Raw genomic sequence first — 19,796 nt, 5'->3', positions numbered from 1 at the left:
TCTCATCTTTAGTCTCACAATTTAGTCGTGTCAGAATGTATCATAGGGTTCAGTTTACCTTGTTTCATTGCTTCACATTATCTCCTCATCATCATCGTTATCGCCCTTGTCCTCAAGGCCGTTATCATCACTGTTATTGTCATAATTATTACGATCATAATAAACATTATCAGGACTATCAATATCATTTCTTGTTTTTTGATGACTTTCCAGGTTGCATAGACGAGGGTTCGGCAGTATTCTGCCAAAGATTTAGGAAATTTTGCGCACATTATGGTACCGCGAATCATCGTTACTTAGCAAAGAATTGTCAAGCGACATGCGGACTTTGTGGCTGACTTCATTCACGGGTACCCTCTTACCTTATTCATTAAAATGATAATCAATTTATTAACACATTAACTTCTGTAAGATTGACGTAGTCTTCATCCAGGAAGCCTCTTCTAAGCTGTGACGTCGGTCGTTAAATCATGAAGCTATACAAATAAGTTGCAAAACAGATTCCAGGTCCCTTCCGCTCTAATTTAAGAATAACTATTGAAAATCTTTGGACAGGCTTGGCTCTCCATATCGTTGTTTAGTATGATTCAGCCGTTGAAGGCGGCCATCTCTTCTTTAGGGAAGTTAGAAGACGAGGTTTTTCTCTAATAAATGTTTCCTCCTCGCTGTCTAACTTTTGCAAAAGTATTAGGGATAACGCAGCGTAAGTAACTCGCGTGAAACAGAATGTTATCATAACATTTTGTCATGAGATAATCCAACTATTCAAATATACATTTTTTCGTGAAAAAAGGAACGATTCAAGTAATAAGGTTCTTGAGAACCTCTTAATATATGAAAGAGAGAGCTTTGGTAATTTTACCGGCGAAATAAAGGAAGAAAAGCATAGAATTTCAAAACTACCCCCTGAACAAACACAGTATATGAGCCTGTGTTGTCTGGACTGTCTGCATCCCAGAATATTTGCATGCAGAGGTCAAAATGAAGAGGCTACCTGATCACTAGACGGCTACGTTTTCCCAAAAAAATCATTTTTAGCCGTCTTCTATTAGTCATACCATCATTGCTATTACCGATACCATTACTTTTATTGATGGCTTTCTTATTTGTCATTTCATAGGTTCTCCAAAATCCAACAGGCATGCCTCGAACAATAACATTATCTTCACAATGGATGACTGTATTGAATGAAGTAAATAAATAATATCAAAGAAACTAACCGCTTTAGCCTTTTACGAGCCTCAATCGAAATCCAAACTGTTTTTCCGAAAGCGAGACATTATTTCACAATTAAATCATTTTTCCCATTCACGCCATATTTCGGTTTTATCCTTTCAGAATTATTGCCCTTTTTTACCTTTCCAAAATAAATATTTATTTTTCACCTGATCAATTTGATTTATTTTTTTCGTTGGCCTGTTTCCTTTTTCCTATTTATGTTGCTGTTATTATTGCTGATGTACCAAGGGCATTGTGAAAGTTCATTTGAATTAAACCAGCGTTTTCACGCTACAAATTCACAATTCATTCACACTTCCATTTTATGTTCTGATCACTGGAAACCCAAGGAAACAACAACAAAGAAAAAAAGAAAATAGAGGCGAATGCTCACCTACTGAGAATATTTTGAATGAAAATTTGAGCTGAGTTGAGAACTACTTCAGCTGGATTATAGCATCAGACATCGGGCATTCGGTAAACTGCACTGGTTCTCTTTATTAAAACACAAGACTTAAAACTTAAGAAAAAAATTGTTTCCTTTCTCCCTTGAGTTAAAGATGTTCAACTTTTCGAATACATTACAAAAGCAGGGATGCCTCTTGACACATCTATCAATGACGTGGTCTCCCTCTCAGTCCACTTCTTCAATGTTTTCGATTGTTCAATTGGAGCATTATTGTCCGCCATGTTTAAGAAAAAAAACTCATTATACCTTGAAATAACAAATCGACCTAGCACGTATGCAAAGGTGTTGTGCGAACATGGCTGAAAAAGCCAAGTATTTTTCTGCAGAACGGGCCAACTTCGAGTAACATCCAAAATCGTACAACTTGTTGTTACAGATAGGGAAAACGTGTGTACCACGAGGTTGCGTGCGGCAATGTTGCAAGACTTTGGGTTGAAATGTTGCGTTCGTTTGGCTAAACCTTGAGATTGTACTGTGTGAAACAACAAGTGGTCACGTCACACTTGGGTTGAGTACCACATAAAGGATGGTTATTTTCACTGCGATGGAAGACAAAAAATAGCAACCATAACAATAACAACGGAGAAAAAGGACATTAGTGCCAGTTGTTTATAGACGTCAAGCCAGAAGTTTCACCTCTACTGACCCACAAACAGGATTTGACAAAATTTTTTGTCGTGCAACGAGAATGTTTAGCTATGCGTCCCAAAAAAGTAACCTACTTGCCCATCTGACAAAACACGTTCCCCCGACAGAAAATCTTTGGAATGGACACTTCGGTACTAGAGGATGAGACAGACCCACTCATGCGGTGCTCTGGTCCTTATGTTGCTCTCCCTCTCAATTGGTGAAGTTATTGACGCTTTAGAGTATACTTTACATGTTGCAACAACTGGCTGCAGATCCAACTGTTTAGCAGCGCGGCATGGTTTTGTCAAAACAAACCCCAAGACTAGCCTTCCCAATTAAAATGGTTATACCATTTGTGTGATGGTTGAAAGCAGGTCTCCTATTTTCTAATTTCCTCGCCGATAAAACTCGTTTCAACATTGCCAATCATCTGTTAACTGGAGATGCAAGTTGATACTGTTTTTGGGATCAATATCGGTAGCTGGACAGAAGAATAAAAAGGATTGATGAGAATTAGCTGATATTCGAAGATCTTCGTGAGTTTCTTTTTAAAAAAAGATGTCAATTTCCAGAACGCTGTTTTATGTACGAGACAAGATTTTTTAGCTGACCGATGCATTGCGAAGGTCTGTTGTATCGTTTGTGGAACAATGCAAAAAGATATACATATATATATAAATTTTTTTATTATTTTTTTTTTTATCATTATTATTTGGAAGTAAGCCTTTAGGTAATATTCACAATGACGGGCGTTTGGCTTCGTTGGGTTGTGAAATGTTCATTAACAAATAGCTTGTTTCTTGGTTCCTGTCAGCTTCACACGCAGGATCACATCTCTTTAGATAGTAATTACAATTACCAGGAATATGTAAAAACAACAACAAAAAAAGATCTCAATAATTGACGCCGAAACCATCGAATTTACTGACTAAGAAAACAAACAAGCACAATTAACAATGAACCAAACTGCTTAGCCAAGAGAGCTGTGTGTGGCTCTGTGAACCTTTTCGTCGATAACTGATTTCGTGCGTATGAAAAATAAAATTTTCCTCATTCTTGAATTTGTTATCGGTGACACTGTGATCAGGAATTCGGAAAATTCCTCTGATACATGTGCTTAACCAGTGGTCTACTTGGGGCATTTTTCATCGAAGCCATATCCGGATGAATTGCAAGGAAGCAAAGCAAAGCAAAGGTTCAAACTCAGTTTAGTTCGAGCAAAAGTTTATTCTATTTAATATCGACAACTGACATGACCTCTAGCGCACTCAACCAGCCACACAGTCATCAATGTAGTCGAAAAAGCTTTATAGTATACTTCATTAAGTACTATCTAGCGCGGTTCTGCTGTTCTCTAAATTTACACTAATGAATGGTATCGCAAAAGAAGCGGAAAATGTCTCTGAAGTTATTAGTTCTACTTAAGTATTTCATCTCTTCGGAAAGCACTAACTAGGAGAACGGAGATTAAACTCACAGCTTCAAAATAAAAAATATACATCTTAGCCAGTAAAAGTGAGAATTCACTTAATTTTTGTTTATCTATGAGATATTGGTGTTAAGTTTGAACCAGAGGCAACGAGGATAATCATCATGCAAATAACTAATGTACGGACTCAAGTTCAGCTGGCAACTTCTCTGAGAAGTAATTTACCAGAAAAGGTCGCTACCAGGAATATTTACTTAATAATGTCCACTTAAAATAAGATCACTTTTGATTTTTCAAAAACATTACATTGAAAGAAACTCGAATTGAGAACGCTAAAATATTAAAGAAAACAAATGGATACGCTCCAAACAAACGGAAAAATCACTAACTTTTTCCCGTGACCGTCGATGCGATTTTTTTTCTTCGTTAATTTTGTTTTTTTGAAAAAATATGAAAAAAAACACAGGAAACAACAGCGTTAGTGACTTGTGCCGAGCAATAATAAAAGCTAATAGAAGTCTGACAACAAGGTGAGGAAATGGATTGAGGCAAAACAAAAATCAATTATAAACCAAATGTTATTGCTTTTGCGATGTATAAAAGTATACGGTAAAACCTTTCAGTAAAGAATAGTTTTGTGATACAAAATAAAGTCGTACAGAGAACCATCTACTGGACGAGATGCCCCACCAGAAGCAGACGGTAGTGATTGTCGTTTTTGTTGTTTTATTTCTCTTGCATTGTAAAAGTGGTAGCACAACCGAACAAACTTATCAGATAGGTATGGTTATTCAGTTGAAAATTCTGCACTGATGCACTGTGTAACTTCAAAAATGTGAATGAATGTTTTATTGTGCTTTGTAAAAAAAATTAATGGTTTTCACATTCTTTCATACTGAATATTATAATGTTTTCTCTGTTCTTTTCTTACTCCACAGGGATAAATTAATCGCAATAGATTCCGATGTATTTCTCTTTTCTTATTTAGGTCAAACATCAAAATGATTCCAATTTCTAACTACATCTTGATCTCTTAAAATTTGGTTCATGATAAAAATCAATAGTGAATAACCCTTGCAGATGTTTTATCTGTAAAAGGGACAGTTGAATTTGGGGGAACTTTTATGTGTTCCTGTGTTTGCACACCCCTTTAACTTAGGTTCCACTAAGTTGAAGGATTGCTCTATCTTTTCGAATGTGATGATCAGCGACCTGTTCAAAATTCAATAGATGGGGCACGTTTGCATATGCTCAGTGGATTGTAAAGGTATAGATGGTTATGAAATGCTGTGTACCATTTTTTTTGTATCACCAGAGGATGCCGAAGTCGTCAATGATGACGCACCGATCTATTCTCGAGGTAAGAACTTACCACCTGTGCCAGATACACGAATTATTCAAATTAAAAAAAGGAAACAAAGTAAAGATTTTCTGAATTTGTAATTTACACATAATAGCGGCTGGTTTGCAAAAGTATATTAACGTTTGATTTCTTTGTCGTCAGACTGTTTTTTGTCAGAGCCAACCTGCCTACCTGCCTTACTGTCAAACAAATTTACATCAGCTTACAACTGAAAAGTAAAAAGCGAATCAATTTTAGGCCAAAACAAACTAAAAAGACAATGCATAAGCTAAGAGTCTATTGAAAAGTGATAAATCAAGATATTTCAATGCCCCCACAATCGTGATGCAATTTGTAATTAAAGAAGCACAAAAAATGCTATTCTATTAACACTCCTGTACGTCCGCCGACACGATTGGATGGTATGTATCGATGTTAATTATCACCTTAGTGAAAAGGCTGGGTTAGGTTTTCGTATTGACATGAATGGCATTACACACTGGCATGATGGAGCGTCTCTTTATGTACAACACCATTGTGCATGGAGCACTGAGGAGGGGAATACGAGATGCATCCAGCTCATGCTTCGTTGTTTTTTATAAAATAATTAAAATAGTACGCCCGCTCTGATTGGCCATAAAACCATTTTGCATGAGCGTATGTAAACACGGTTCTCGTTCCTCTTTCATTAGCTATTTTATAAAAGAAATGTAAAATGGTTTCCGTGTTTACATAGCCTACACGGAAACCATTTTACATTTCTTCTTTGGAAAGAGATCACTGATCTAGGCACATTAATATTAAATCCTGAAGCAAATTTTCGTCAAGGAACCTGGATAAAATTGGCAGAACTAATTAAAAAATATATATCAAGAATACAAAAAGACAGCAAAATTTTCGATATATCTTAGTTTTCTTCCTCCCTCTCTCTTGTAATTTCTCTCTCTCTTTCTTGTAAATCACCGCGGATGAGAAAAAGTTTACTCAAGCTTGCTCTTTGTGACTTTAAACTGGTTTTTCTTTCCTTTTTTGGGGGTTTTTTTTGGACAGATTATTTCGACATCAGGTCAACAAAATTCTGCAAACGGTTTCATAATTTCTGTGACAAGGAAGACGGCAACGGGCGTTACATGCGGACTAACTGCCACTTTACTTGTGGATGCTGAGGCTTAGCAGGTGTAAAAAGTGGTGTCTTTGTTCATCTCTTCCTCGTGATCTTCAGTTTCCTAGCTCACCGACTGCTATCTGAGAGTAGATGTAAGACTTTTTATATCAAGCTCGTCAATCATAACGAGAGCTTGTTCAACTAAATTTTTAGGAAGGATAATAAAATTCAAAAATAAAAACAACAGTGTCACAGAGCTCTCCGTGCACAAGCGTTCGTCACCGTATCCGCACAAGTTCCAATTGGTCATTTCTTCAAATCTGACGTAAAATAAACTTTTCACATTAATGTGGAGGGACATGCTGGAATTTAGTATGTAGTCTACTCAGGTCAGCTTTCGTACCGATAGGGAACATTGTATCATTGGCTATAGCGGTGAGTAAAAAAGTCCAGTATGACGGACAAGAGGGAGAAAAGAAAAAGGAAAGTAATAACGGAAAAAATATGGTCATTTAAGTGAAAGAATCAAAACGAGTAAGCTGTAGGACCGGTTGTTAAAAAACATACTCAATGAAATTTCATCCTCTATGAGACCCCTTATGGCTGATTTAAAGCGGATCTCCACCAGGGTTTCCCGGCAGCAAAGCGGGTGACTGGGTTTTTGTTACACGCATTTTTTTAATGCAAAAGCATTAAGCAAAAAGTTAGTCCTTCGCGGTAATTAAACCTAAATTGTGTATGAGTGTAAGTGTGCAAGTCAAGACGAGACGAGCCAACCAGACGAGCGACACAATTTTTGTTAATCATATTACTATATTTAGGATTAATTTAGTTTGGTTTTTTTTGCAGGCACTTCATTTGCACCTCCCTAAAGAAGACTCAAGATAACATCAATAAGTAAACGAGACTAACTCACGTTTGCAAGTTAATTAAAATTTTTCTTGCAATGCTGTGCAGTGTGAATGTTATCTTTTACTTTACATTTCATGTCTTGGTAAGTGCTTAGTCATAGTAAACGATGAGAGGGATTTGTCATTTGGCCTGTAGGCTTCAAGGTTGAAAATTTCGCTGCCGTGGACCCTGTGCACCTCTTTTCAATCATGTATGATTTGAGGCGCCACGAACGCGCATTGTTGTATGCGTGTTCGAATAACAGGTGTTCAGAATTTTAGTTCCTCATAAATTAACGAAAATCGCAACAAAATCATGGAAAGACATTGACACAAACTGGACCTTGACAACTAATCGCATACGATTGTTGATTCAAGGTGGCTTTGAACCTAAACAGCAGATAGACTTTGTTAAGATTCTGAAATAAGATTGATATTGAAATGGAAGTTGAAATTTGATAATACAAAAAACAGGTACGTCAAACTCAAGTCACAGGAGGGGGGGTTTAAAAATGGCTCTAGAGTAGCCATGATAACCTTTTTGTGTTCTGAAAATGATCAAAATCGGTTGAAAAACAGTTAGGCATTTTTAAATATTCTTGCCAGGAAACAATATAAAGGGCGTGGTAGTATCGATCCTTTAAGACATTTACTTTTGAATATGACGAAACGTCAGCCTAAAAAAAATATTTTTGAACTTTCATGCCCGGTAAAAGTGACCATATTCAGGATTGTTGAGGTCCGCCTGCGCATAATTAAAAATCTCTCGCCTTTCCACCAATATTACTCAGCATCAGAAGGGCTCCAACACCTGTTTTGAATGGGTGTCTACAGTCTCTGGTACACTGACTGTGATCAATACCACGATGAGGATACAGTAATGATGAGCCATAAAATGCTCCGATTACTAATTCCAAACGAGACCAGACTAGATATGCTCTATCATATTACAAACACTGCTTGTGGGATGATTGATTTTATACGCCGGCTAGCCAGGGAACCATAAATTTGTATGCAGTCTCTGATCTAAACATTCCTTGAACGCGTGAATTAGTGTGATTGTTGTATATTTTTTGGAACGCGTTTAACTTTAAGATCAGACTAATGTAATTAAAAGGCAATAACGGGAAGACCTACTTCTTATAATTATTGCTTACAAGGATTACACTCAAACACAAAAATTTGATTTTCAAAGAAACGGTGCGCGAAGGAAATTAAATGAAAAATTGTTTGGAATCCCAACCTGCACCCCAGAGAGACAAGCCGTATTTTCCTCAATACCGCCATCTCTCAGTTTGTTTGTGCGCCGATGACTTTGACTTCAAAAAAGTAAAGATGTGGGGATGTTTCCTAGATATCTCTCTTTCTTTTGGTGAATACAACCATCAATCGTGGATAAAAGGTCATCAGGTAGTTCTCAAGCTCTCTAGCCAAACTAGCGAGAGAGGCCGAATAAAGACATGCGTTTATTTAAGGCTCTATGTGGCGATTCACCGAAGTACAAAACAATCTGGGCTCCTATACACGTAAATAGGCCCTTAAACATCGAAGGTACTGTTTAAAGTGCAAAATACTTTGCAAATATATCGCAAACACCTTCATACCTAATCAATAATATTTCAATAGTATTCTTTCCGAATCGCATGAGCGATGTTTTTGATATTTTTTTTACATCGTGTCACAAAAACAAAAGAAAATTATGAACTAAAGTAGCATTGGGCAAGCAACTCAGAAGACGCCTGTTATTATTTTACCCATGGCCTCTCGTCAAGTGTGTCATTTTACTATGCCCGTGCGTTCATCTGCAATTATCTGTTTTTCCATGAGGGTCACGGTCAGCAAAATCATTTTGAGTCACCCTAGTAGGCATTTTTTTTAATTTCCATGCCCAGAAGAAAGGACAATGCTTGGTAGGAAAAGAGTTTTATCGTCTGCCTGCACATGATTACTTTGTTCGCTTTTTCTCTCGTTTCAGTGAGCATCACTTATATAATTACAGACCGTATGAGATTCCACTAGGTCCTGTGACCATCTTTTCATATCCTGAATTAAATGACAGCTGAGCAGTTGTGACGCGAGAATTCAAGTTCCAGTTCATGCATAGGCCGTATAATAAAAGTTGGATGAACGATGCCGGAGATGTCACTCACCTTGAGGCCTTGAGAGTTAAAAATTTCGCAGCAAGAAGCTTGTGTAGCACGACCCACACGACGATTCATTCATATTAAATGTCCGTGCGCTAATTACGCGTGCAATATTGTGCAATGATATATGACTCCGTGATACAATTGTAAGGTTAATATGTAGCAGCTACTAGTAAGCAGCTGATTAGTGTTTGTCTGAGATGTATAGTGCAGTATGGTGAGGACCTCGAAGGTAATTATTTCGTTGCAAGTGGCATCTTTTTTCATCATATTTTCATTTTCATTTACCTATGAAGTTTTACAATCAGTTTTAAAGAGCCTCGTAGAAGCAAAAAAGAAAATTCACTTCTTGAGTTCTAACATGGGTATTAACCGATAGGGACAAATGCTCATCAGAACAAAATTGATTCTGATTATATCGTGAAAAATACAACTGAATGGGGAAGCATATCTGCATACAGTAACTAATCAATTTCTTTCAACATGATAACCTCTCGCAAGGAAGAGCAAAAATATCGCGTTGGTCCTCGCCTTTTGTAAGATTTAATATTAATTTCTAATTGAAACATCGATGATAACACGTTGTCTTTGTAACGCCCGTGATCCTCCCATCTATATCGATCATTACAAGCGTAAAAACTGACAGTGATGGTAAAGTATTCCGTCTTCCCTCTTTTTTTCCTTACCCTAATGTTTATTGGGGTTTTGCTTGCTTCAAATGGGTGAGAATCGTCTTTACTGTCCTTCGAAATTCAATTTATAAGATTTAATGACAAGATTTCTAATTGAATATGTCATCAGCAAATGCATGTTTTTTTTTCCGTGTAGTTGCAAGTTTCCCGGTGAACTGGAGAATGAGCACAAAAGGTAAACTGAAAGATTAGAGATTTATTGGGTCAAAATTTGGAATTCTAAGCTAACGAGGATGAGACGCGAATCCCAGTTAGGTGATGCGCTGCAGCCGCCTGTTCTTTCAGAGATTACTCATTAAAAGAACTTTTTCTTTTTTTAATCAGTGAGATCTACATATCCTTCTGAAATACAAAAGCGCTAAGAAATGTCTCTAGAAGTACAATGAATATATGTTTTGTACGCAAGAGGGAGGATCCAATTTAATCCTCAGTCTATCAATATTTGACTGAGCAAGGTTGTCAATACGTAAATCACTACCACAGAAGACTCCTCGTCAGGACCATGTTGAAGGCCTAGATGAAATAACTGACCTAAATGCAATAAATTCCGAAATGTAAAAACATTTGGTTCTTAATGTACTAAACCTTAAATGCAGTCCCTGAAGCTAGAGCATTGTTGCTATAGCGGACATTCACATTGAGATGTTTAAGTGACAGCTGTTGCATCAAAGAATCCTCTGATCAATATTCATGGCATATTGCGAGCTCGCTGATATCAATTAGCGTCTTTTTGTTTGCTAGAGACGCAGGTCGAGAAGCATTGGCTACAAACCCTTACTGATGTGCTTTTGGCATCAAATTAACAGACGTCAAAACAATGAGAACGCTGACCAATACCTCTCTTGATATCATTGGCTCAGACTCTTTAGTGCAATAGATTTTGACGACATACTTGTATGATTAGTGCCGAACACTTTATGAACCAAATTACAAGGAAAAGGAAGTCCACCGACCAATAAGAAAATATAAAAATTCCGGGCTCGCAAATGCATTTTTGTGCTGTCTTCCCTTGCCAGATTTGCATAGGTCTGCATGAAATATATTCATATGTGTTATTGACCAAGCGTGAGGTCAAGAGTTCTTTTGTTGCGTTTTTATGACAACGTAACAACGCAGAAAAACCAAATGTCAAAGGACCAAATGTTATTATATTTAGGACTTTATTACATTTAGGAAAGTCATTACATTGAGGCCTTCAAGAGACCACTCTCATTCGGAATATCAGACTACACGATTGAACATTAAGAGAGATCTGAATGCCACATATCTTAACCAAAACTATTACTCGATCTTAGCCTAAAAGACAAGTTTATGGAGCTAAAGGGTCACTTGGAGGACACCCGTTCGGCAATAAGGGCAAAGGAAGAGAAAAACCAGTTGACGAAAGAAGTAAGTTTAATTACTCCCATGTTACTCAGATCTCTATCCTTTTTCTGATCATGATTCAAAGCTACAGGACTAGCTATGATAGACTTTCTCCATTCCCTATCACTATGTGCATTGCGTTTCTTTTTCTTTTTATTCATTGGGCACAGGTACTTCTGGAAAAGATGCAGACAATTCTCAACGAGTAAGACATTACTTTTAATAATATAATAATAATATTACGGTACAAAGGGCAAGTTAGGAGATGAAAAGGTTAGATATTTGTAGATACAACTATATGCCTTAAAAAAAAAAAAAGGCGTGATTTAAATTTGTGCCTTAAAAAAATACATTAAACCTTTTCATAGAAAATATGCTCCACGCTAATGGATAAATGGTAACTCCTCTTTTCTCGAGGAAGGGGACTTAACTCTGTAACAAAATATATGTATCTACCGGTATCCGCGGTCGTTTTGTACCCAAACTCAGTCGATTCTCTCCCAGTTTAAGTCGGTTCGTACTGGTGGATTTGTACCCAAGCCGCTGATCGATTCTTATCCTTTCCGGTTTATTCATGATAACTCACGTGAACAGTTGAAATCCCCCGACAGAAACAAACGCATATAGAGCCGATGAGTGAAACGGTAAGGCAGTTTTTTTTTCAGCCATGAAAGAAATGGCTTCGACAAAACCTCCTCCGCAGACACAAATATGAGCTGATATTTGCTGCACACTACATTTTCTAAACGAAAATCCTTGAGTGTAGCTGCCGTTAATCTATTTGACAGTTTTCCTTCTATTTTATCGTAAACGAAACTTGGAAACAACAAACGACTGCACTCGAAGGTTACCCGCCATAATTTGGTTTGATGCAAACCGGCATACTCTGGTGAAACGGTGTGGCTGTTTTTTTTTTTTGTTTTTTCATCTAAAAATGGTTTCACCAAAACTTTTTCTGCTGACGCAAATACGAGTGGATATTTTCCACACTCTATATCATCCAAATGACAATCCGTGAGCGTAGTTACCGTTAATCTGATCGAAGATGTTCATTCCACTTAATCATTACCAGTACGTTAAGGCGGACAAACGACAACTACGCTCGCAGCTTTCCCGTCATTATTTCTTTCATAACAACCAACAATTGAAATATCAGGCTTTCCTAAAAGCCAGTTGGTAACACGCCCAATAGATCTCCTCCAAAAGCAGTGTAGAAGTTGCTTCTTTTTGTTCCGATCTTAATGCGCGAGGCAAATTAAATCCTGAAGGATTCTTAAGTGCTTTCCCTAAGGCGGAATTAAACCTAACAACTTCATCATTTACAGAGTTTGCCATCTTTCGATTTCCCCGAAAGAACAAAATGTCCAAATGACACACTTGCCTTAATTTTAACCGTCGACCGCCCCCTTAGGACAAATTTCTTTCTCTCCCCAGCCTTCCGCTGCCATTAAAATCTAAGATGGCGGCCATAATTTTCGTTAAGAAAATACTGAGCACTCGCTCGCCAAAATTACGCCTGCTCTGCAGGCTATGTCTATAATTATGACTTTCTTAACAGTAAAAGCTCGTGTAAGTGTGTTTTTTACCCTTAGTTCTCAACAGTAATACATTCTTTTATTCTAACAAAGAGAAACAAACAAAATTAGTATGAGCAGATAAAATGATAACAATTTCGATCCATTTTCGAAAGGAGTCTACTAACAAAAGGCCTATATTTTTACTTCATCATTCGTTCATTTGAACACTACCAACCACCAATCCAAAGTTATCAGTCAAGGAAAACTGTGGCCATCCAATATTACCACGTTAACAAATTTTATTTAACCCTGTAATATTTTAATTTACGACAATAAAACGACCTTGCTTTAAACATACTTAGCATGGAAAAAATATTTTGTTGGTCTGGGTACGAAACGACTCACCTAGCTGGATGAAAAACGACCGAGAGGGGGACCAAATGACTGGGTACGAAACGATCGTCGGTACGAGACGACTGTGGGTACAAAACCGCCTGGGAACTCATGTATACATCCATTTTTCCTCAAACACAGAATTACAGCCTTGGAAAATGATATCCTACTGTTTATGGATAAACTGGATAATTTCTGTGATAGCTGCCCAACGGTATGATGACCCTTTTTCAGTTTAAAAGAAAACTGTTTGTAGTACAGTTAACGCCCAATCTAAATGGTTTAGTAGCATAGGCTCTTTCAACCACGAGATTCAGGTTAAGCGAGAAAAGATTACGCAGTATTTCAATTTCATAATTTGATTACAACCTACGTGGAATCCGTTGTTTTGGGAGGCTTATTTTTTTTGACGAATCAGAACGTCTAACGAACTATACACAAAAATTATTAATTGCCTTATGACAAAATCTGTAAATTCTGTTGGCATATTCCCGAGGTCGTGTTTCCTTGCTTGGGTTGTGACTCAATGCGCTCTTCGAGCAAAAACTTGGTTACTCCATCGAAGTGCAGTCATTTCATTAATTTACCAAGAAGGTTGACAAGCACTTAGATACCCTTACGATCAAGTTAAACTTTATTTTGCTTTGTCCATTCACAGGACCGTTGCCAATTTATTTCAGGTCGAAATAGCAACCGGTGAGTGGTATCACAATTATACTACAATGATTTATGTAACACTAAACGCTTTCTTCATACCAATTGCACTGTATCCTTAGGATGAAATTTCCACTTATTGGACTTTCGTCGAACTTTCATCCCACGAATGAAATCTAAAAACCATTACTTTCAACATGAGAAAGAATTCAAGTTAGTACTTTATCCCAATTCAAGCAAGGAAAATGTTCCTTAACGACTTGCCCCAAGGGAAACAATTTTGATTAAAATTTCGTTCCCCGAAAAACTCCAAACATTTTTAAAATCGTATCATTTCAGACTTAATTATTGAATACCGAGTCGTGATATTTTGTTCCTTGAAACAGGCGTTATTGACCGCGAGGAATTATACCGGCGGAAAAGACTATCTTGGTGCTCTTGGATGAATGAAACAAATGGTAAACAAGTTGATGAAAATACTTATAATTAGAAGAAAGTGATGGCCCCTAAATTCAGTTACATAGAGCCACTATTTATCCGTCTAGACAAATCTAGTTAACAAACAACACTCTTTTGACGTCATAAACCCTGACAGGAGGTTAAAACTCTCGTTTTGAATCGACTAAAGGCTGAAATAGAAATTATGAGAGGCTGTTTGCTCATGACATTTTCATTTGTCTTACTTTATATATTTCTCAACAGATATCTTTGGATCTGATGGCGCTTTTGCTTCTTAGCTGTGTGCAACGTTTTTGCTTCATGATCATCTTAATAAGAAATAAAATAAATTTGGAGCTTATTGCTGCTTCTAATTTCTTAATGCTTTCTACCATTACCTGAGATGCAAAAGTAACAATTACCTTTTGGGGGGAATCTGCTTAGAAAATTTACTAAAAGCAAAGAGTTGAACCTACGACCTTCCAACGTTTAGTTATTTACCAAATAACTTTATTAAGTATTTAAGAGGAGATTAGATTATTGTCGAGTGGGAATCCAATAAGTGTATGCCTTCCAGGGAGTCCCGCAGCAATAAGAGTAAGCCATCAAAACCGGAATTTAGTGCATTGGTCGCGGTTTTGTTATGGCATCGCTCAATGTAAAAAGTTTACTCGCCCATATTGACGACCGTAAGATATTTATGAGAGGTTCAAAAATCCATATATTGTGTGTATACAAGCGTGATAGTACATCAGTGATTCAGAAATATATCTACCGGGATTTGACGTCGTTAGAAGGGAACGTGCCGTGAACGGGAGATCTGGTGGCGGTGTATGTATTTATTTACCAAACAACATAAATTACCATGTCCGAGAAGACTCCAGTGATGATCAACTGGAATGTCTTGTTATCGAAATCACCGCACCGCATTCCAGACCTTTTTTTAATAAATACATAATGTAGACCGCCAAGTTCCCAAAAATAAATTTTTAATCAATTTGAAAACCTGGTGGATAAAATTGATTCGGAACGCAAGGATTTTTTCCTACTTACTCGGAGACCTGAATTGTGACATGTTGTAAATAGATGGATTCGGACGCTACTGTTTTTACTGAAGATTTTTCATCGAGTTTAAATAAAGATACAAAGCTTAGGCATCAGATATCGACATCCCTATACTTAAAGTATGCAGGAAGTTTGTCACCATGAACCTATTTCAACAACCATTTTCAAAGAGTTCTGGAGAAACCAGGAAACATTTCAATGACAAAGAGTTGCAACGTTTTCAATTCATTCCACACCGCCACACACGTAATGAATTACACCTAAATCGAAGAGATCTATGATTGATTCGAGGTCTGTGTTTCAAATTCGCTGCATGTGTATTAGTGTTCGATTAATTTCCCTCACGATATTACAAATACTCGTCAAGGTATAATTGCACCTAATTATATCTTAAACAAAAAGAATTGCAAGGGGAAGTGTGCGTGCATGTGGAATCTAGCAATCGATTTTTTTCATCTCCAATAACCTCTTGCAAAGCTTATTTTAAAACCATCCGTTGGTCTCAGCTTTGTTGTCCAATGATTCTAAACATAGCAAATCGAATTTAACAAGTTGTCTTATTTAATGCGGGCGATCCTTTCGGCCAAAAAGTGTGTAGCTAACAGGCGTGAGAACTGAGCGTGATGGTGTCCTGTACTGTGCTCCGTTGTTTTTGCCTTACCCTTATGTTTGTTCTTGTTGCGCTTGCTTCAAATGGGTAAGAATCTTCCTTTCTGTCCCTCAAAATTCAAGTTATTAAATTTACACACTGGATTTCCACTTAATTATTTCACCGAGAATTGTATGTTCTCTTTTCCTAACCAGGTGCAAATTTCCCAGTGAACTGGAGAATGAACACAAGAGGTGAACTGAAAGAATATCACAGATTTCTAGTCTATATGAAATAAATCTAAGCTTATATAGATAACACGCGAATCCAAGGTGGATGACGCCCGCAGCCGCTCATTCTTCCAGAAATTATCGTTTGAAAGAACTTCATCTTTTATCGTCTGAAAGATCCGCTTATTTTCCTAAAGGAAATAATTGCCAGAAAATGTATATAATAGATGGTGGATACAGCCAGTTTTGGCTTTTTGCTTTAATTTTTCTCTTCCCTTGAGCTAAAATATTTTTCTCCGCCAGGGTTCAAGGAAAGGAGAGCGTAAATTTGGCCTGCGAGTTTCAGATTTCAATCATTTTCCTTTATAATGTAGGATCGAAACGAATTAAAAGAACGTCATTAGAGAAAACAGTTATCTTAAATTGCAACAAAATTGAGCTTTGGTCGCCTAAAAGATAGTTCAGTTTTTTCTCCATCAAACACTAAAAACTGAATAAAAAAGGTTTATTTGCAAAGAAAGTGGTTACTTAAAGGGAGAATAAGGTGAAGGGTTTGACTCTGATGATGACTTTGACTAAGGTTGTCAAAGGATCAGTCACTCCCTTCGAAAACAGTGTCTCTCAAGATTGATCTCACCCGGACGATAAGGCAGGACGTTCCAGCTTTAAGAGAACGTTGACTGCACCATAATCATAATTTAACCAAAATTGTTCATCGATCTTAGCCTGAAAAGCAAGTTTAAGGAGCTTAAGGATAACTTGACGAACACCCGCTCAGCAATAAAGGCAAAGGAAAAGGAAAATCTGTTGACCAAAAAGGTTAGCACAACTTCTACCCTATTGATAAACTTTGGCTGCTCAGATCATAAAGCAACAGGCCCAACTGTTATAGAGCTTCTCTATCCTCTGCTTGTTAATTATGTCGGTTAAGTTGTTATTGTTGTTGGTTTTTTTTTCCTTTTTTGGTTTTCAATTTTTTGACGATACAGATACTACTGGAAAAGATGCAGGCAATCACCACCAAGTAAGACATTGTTTTCATTTATGTTATTTGCGATGGATTCTTTATCTCTGAATTGGTGAGATATTCAAGGAACAGTTTGCACATCGTGAGAACAAATTACGAAGATTAAGAGGGAAAACAATTTGCAGATATGCTTTGCTAAGGTCTGGTTCGAATTCACGCCTTTATGACTGACTGTTGATTGAGACTTAAACTTTTTAACGCCGTAGACATAGTGGGTAAGTTGTAATGCTTCTTTTTCAAGGGAGGGGAGTTAGTCTTAAAGTAAAATGTATGCATCCACCTGAAGTGACTTTCCTTTCTACCAAACACAGCATTGTGGCCTTGGAAAATGATACTCAAGATTTCATGGACAAACTGGAAAAATTCTGTGATGTCTGCCCAAAAGTATGTGATGTTTTAGAGGCCAATTTTTTAGCGAGTCGGGAAGGCCAACAAACGAGAAACACTGTTGAACAGTCTTTTTTGCATATCCCCGTGATCGCTCTGCCATGCTTCATTGCGCTCCTGGGTCAAAAATTTTGTGGCTCCATCAAAACGCGTCCATTTTATCGTTCGGTGCTTGACCCAATTACCCAGCTTTTCTGGTCAAGATGATTAACGAGCTCAACCTTGATTTAGATACCGCCAAGATCAATATCAAGGTTTACTTTATACAAGAAAGTGTATTTTGTTTTTTTGCTCGCACTGATTATGTAGTTCGCAAGTGATTGACAAGTTCTATTTATCTCGAGGCAGCTGAAAAGACAAAATTGCGTGTGAATAATTTGACTCCCGACCATTTTTTGGTGTAATGACAGAAATAAACTAACTTTTTGTTTCTGTGTGGAATGTTATAAACTTCAGTGGCGAGGTAAATATCCACAACTTTCACCGACACTTAAGTGAAAGTTGTGGATATTTACCTCGCCACTTCGCGTCCCGGTTAATATCCACTACTATTCACTCCCAGTTCACAGAACAAGTAATGATTTTTTCCTTGCCCATTTACAGGATCGTTGCCAGTCCATTTTGAATCGGAACAATAACCGGTAAGCGGAATCCCACTGTTTAGCACCAGAAAAGTACCATAATTATGCCGGATTCAGGCTAGTTGCAAACCATCTTTTGGTTTTAATTTCCTTGTAGTAGGCTATAATACCAAAAAAAATATTCCTCGATTGAGGTAGCTAGCAGAATAGTGCACGAGAGATTTTGATGTCGCCTCAAAACCGGTCTTAAGAAAAACAGTGAATTCTGGTAATTATTGCTTTGGGAAAAACAAAAAAAAAAAGAAGAGCGGAATAAAGGTTGGCAAGTGTTTACCAAGGAATAATGCCCATTGCCTCACAGACCATAGCGGCCGAGCCAAACATCTACTGATATGTTTTAGGGAAAACGTTTGGTTGTTACGTGTAAACTGGGAAGTACTAAAGACAGATGCAACTTGAAACCGAAAACAGCCACTTATTTAGTAAGATAATAATGATGCTTTTGCAAAATTCCAACAGCCTGGAGCGAATGAAGAAATTTGGAGATATGATTAAGGAGCGATACGACAAAATAGACGCCGAGGAGTCTGATCAGGTATGCTAGTGAAAAGCAACAAACAATACGAAAAAATGCTACATATATGTTTTGTAAAGTAACACCGGTAAGGAGCTTTAATTAGTATAAGAAGTAATAACAGAACAACAACAACAGTAATGACATTAAAAATAATGATACTAATAATAATAACAATTATCTAAAGGCGCGCTACTTTCTACGATTGATAACTGATTTTGATTAAACGCTACAAAATACAAGAAATTGGAATTTTAACAACTCTCTAGCACTGATTCAGACTCCGTATTTAATATGTTTTGTTTCATTTTCCAATGATTTCTGTTTATGATGATGACTGATGATTGAATGTAAGAGAGTCGTGTTATTTCGTTTTCGTAACAGGTGGGATGGATCCAACATCATTATCCAGTCGGTAATGACTACCTCTTCGCCCTTGGCTAAATGAAGAAAAAGGGGCACTGACAAGGGTAAGCAAGTTATCAACAGTGTTTTTAGAAACAAGAATAAAAAGCATTGGACGATGTCCCTCACAACAAACGTTTTCGAAGAAAATAAGCAACACCTTTTACATTAGTAGTCCGTAGTAAAATCCACACATTTCCAGTTAACAAGGAATCTCTGTAACTTTGTTAAACCTGAATTGACGGAATGGTTGTTCGCCTACTGTGCTTTAATCTATTTTGCTCCTTGTATTTTTCAACAGACATCTTTGGAATTGATGTCACCTTTGCCACTTAGCTGTCAGCTAAGTTTTATGTTGTATGGTCATTACAAATAAAGTGCATGAATTCAGATCTTATCTGCTGCTGAGTTAATCACTATATCACTTCTTTATGCTTTCCACTATCCCTCGAAATCCAAAAAACGATCAAGTACCATGGCTTGGCAACTTTCTCCCCCAGAGGCATTGAGCGTTAGTAGCTGAAAATAGTCAGAAAAACTATGCATTCTCCTGTCGGCTTAGTCAGTAACGGTTTTACAGGTAGGGTGGAAATTTAAGAGCACCAATATTCTTAAAAGAATAACTTTCAGCCTCCAAGAAAAAAGTGGAAAG

The 19,796-nt window shown here is 37.2% G+C and overlaps 2 protein-coding genes and 2 long non-coding RNA genes across 7 annotated transcripts in view; all 4 read left to right on the top strand.

Moving 5' to 3' along the window:
• The window catches only part of LOC149036471 (uncharacterized), a 2,519-nt gene extending 1,300 nt beyond the window's left edge, over positions 1 to 1,219 (top strand). The window contains exons 3-4 of the long non-coding RNA XR_016181844.1: positions 214 to 350; positions 1,121 to 1,219. This is a non-coding gene — a long non-coding RNA (uncharacterized LOC149036471). The remainder of the gene's footprint in view (positions 1 to 213; positions 351 to 1,120) is intronic.
• The window catches only part of LOC113670120 (uncharacterized), a 37,718-nt gene extending 23,071 nt beyond the window's left edge, over positions 1 to 14,647 (top strand). The window contains exon 9 of the mRNA XM_089189991.1: positions 14,551 to 14,647. The gene's annotated coding sequence lies outside the window, so the exon portion shown is untranslated. The remainder of the gene's footprint in view (positions 1 to 14,550) is intronic.
• Positions 4,346 to 7,187, top strand: LOC149036470 (uncharacterized). Of its 4 annotated transcripts, none has more exons than XR_016181846.1 (4): positions 4,346 to 4,527; positions 5,062 to 5,106; positions 6,139 to 6,264; positions 7,043 to 7,136. It is a non-coding gene; the product is annotated as an uncharacterized LOC149036470 (long non-coding RNA). The 4 variants fall into 4 exon arrangements; XR_016181847.1 differs by having other exon boundaries at positions 4,387 to 4,527; positions 6,155 to 6,264; positions 7,043 to 7,109; XR_016181848.1 differs by having other exon boundaries at positions 4,398 to 4,448; positions 7,043 to 7,109.
• Positions 14,648 to 15,905: 1,258 nt separating the features above from the next.
• LOC113682838 (uncharacterized) lies at positions 15,906 to 19,538 on the top strand. Its single transcript, XM_089188645.1, has 9 exons — positions 15,906 to 16,048; positions 16,156 to 16,194; positions 16,896 to 16,989; positions 17,160 to 17,194; positions 17,509 to 17,581; positions 18,188 to 18,225; positions 18,685 to 18,760; positions 19,124 to 19,209; positions 19,446 to 19,538. Exons 1-8 carry the CDS (start codon positions 15,975 to 15,977, stop codon positions 19,181 to 19,183), a joined length of 489 nt encoding a protein of 162 aa, XP_089044771.1. The 5' UTR covers positions 15,906 to 15,974; the 3' UTR covers positions 19,184 to 19,209; positions 19,446 to 19,538.
• The last annotated feature ends 258 nt before the right edge of the window (positions 19,539 to 19,796 follow it).

Source organism: Pocillopora damicornis, chromosome 12 (genome assembly GCF_964200805.1).
Source record: "Pocillopora damicornis chromosome 12, jaPocDami1.2, whole genome shotgun sequence".
NCBI lineage: Eukaryota > Metazoa > Cnidaria > Anthozoa > Scleractinia > Pocilloporidae > Pocillopora > Pocillopora damicornis.
This window is presented reverse-complemented; position numbering and strand designations above follow the sequence as displayed.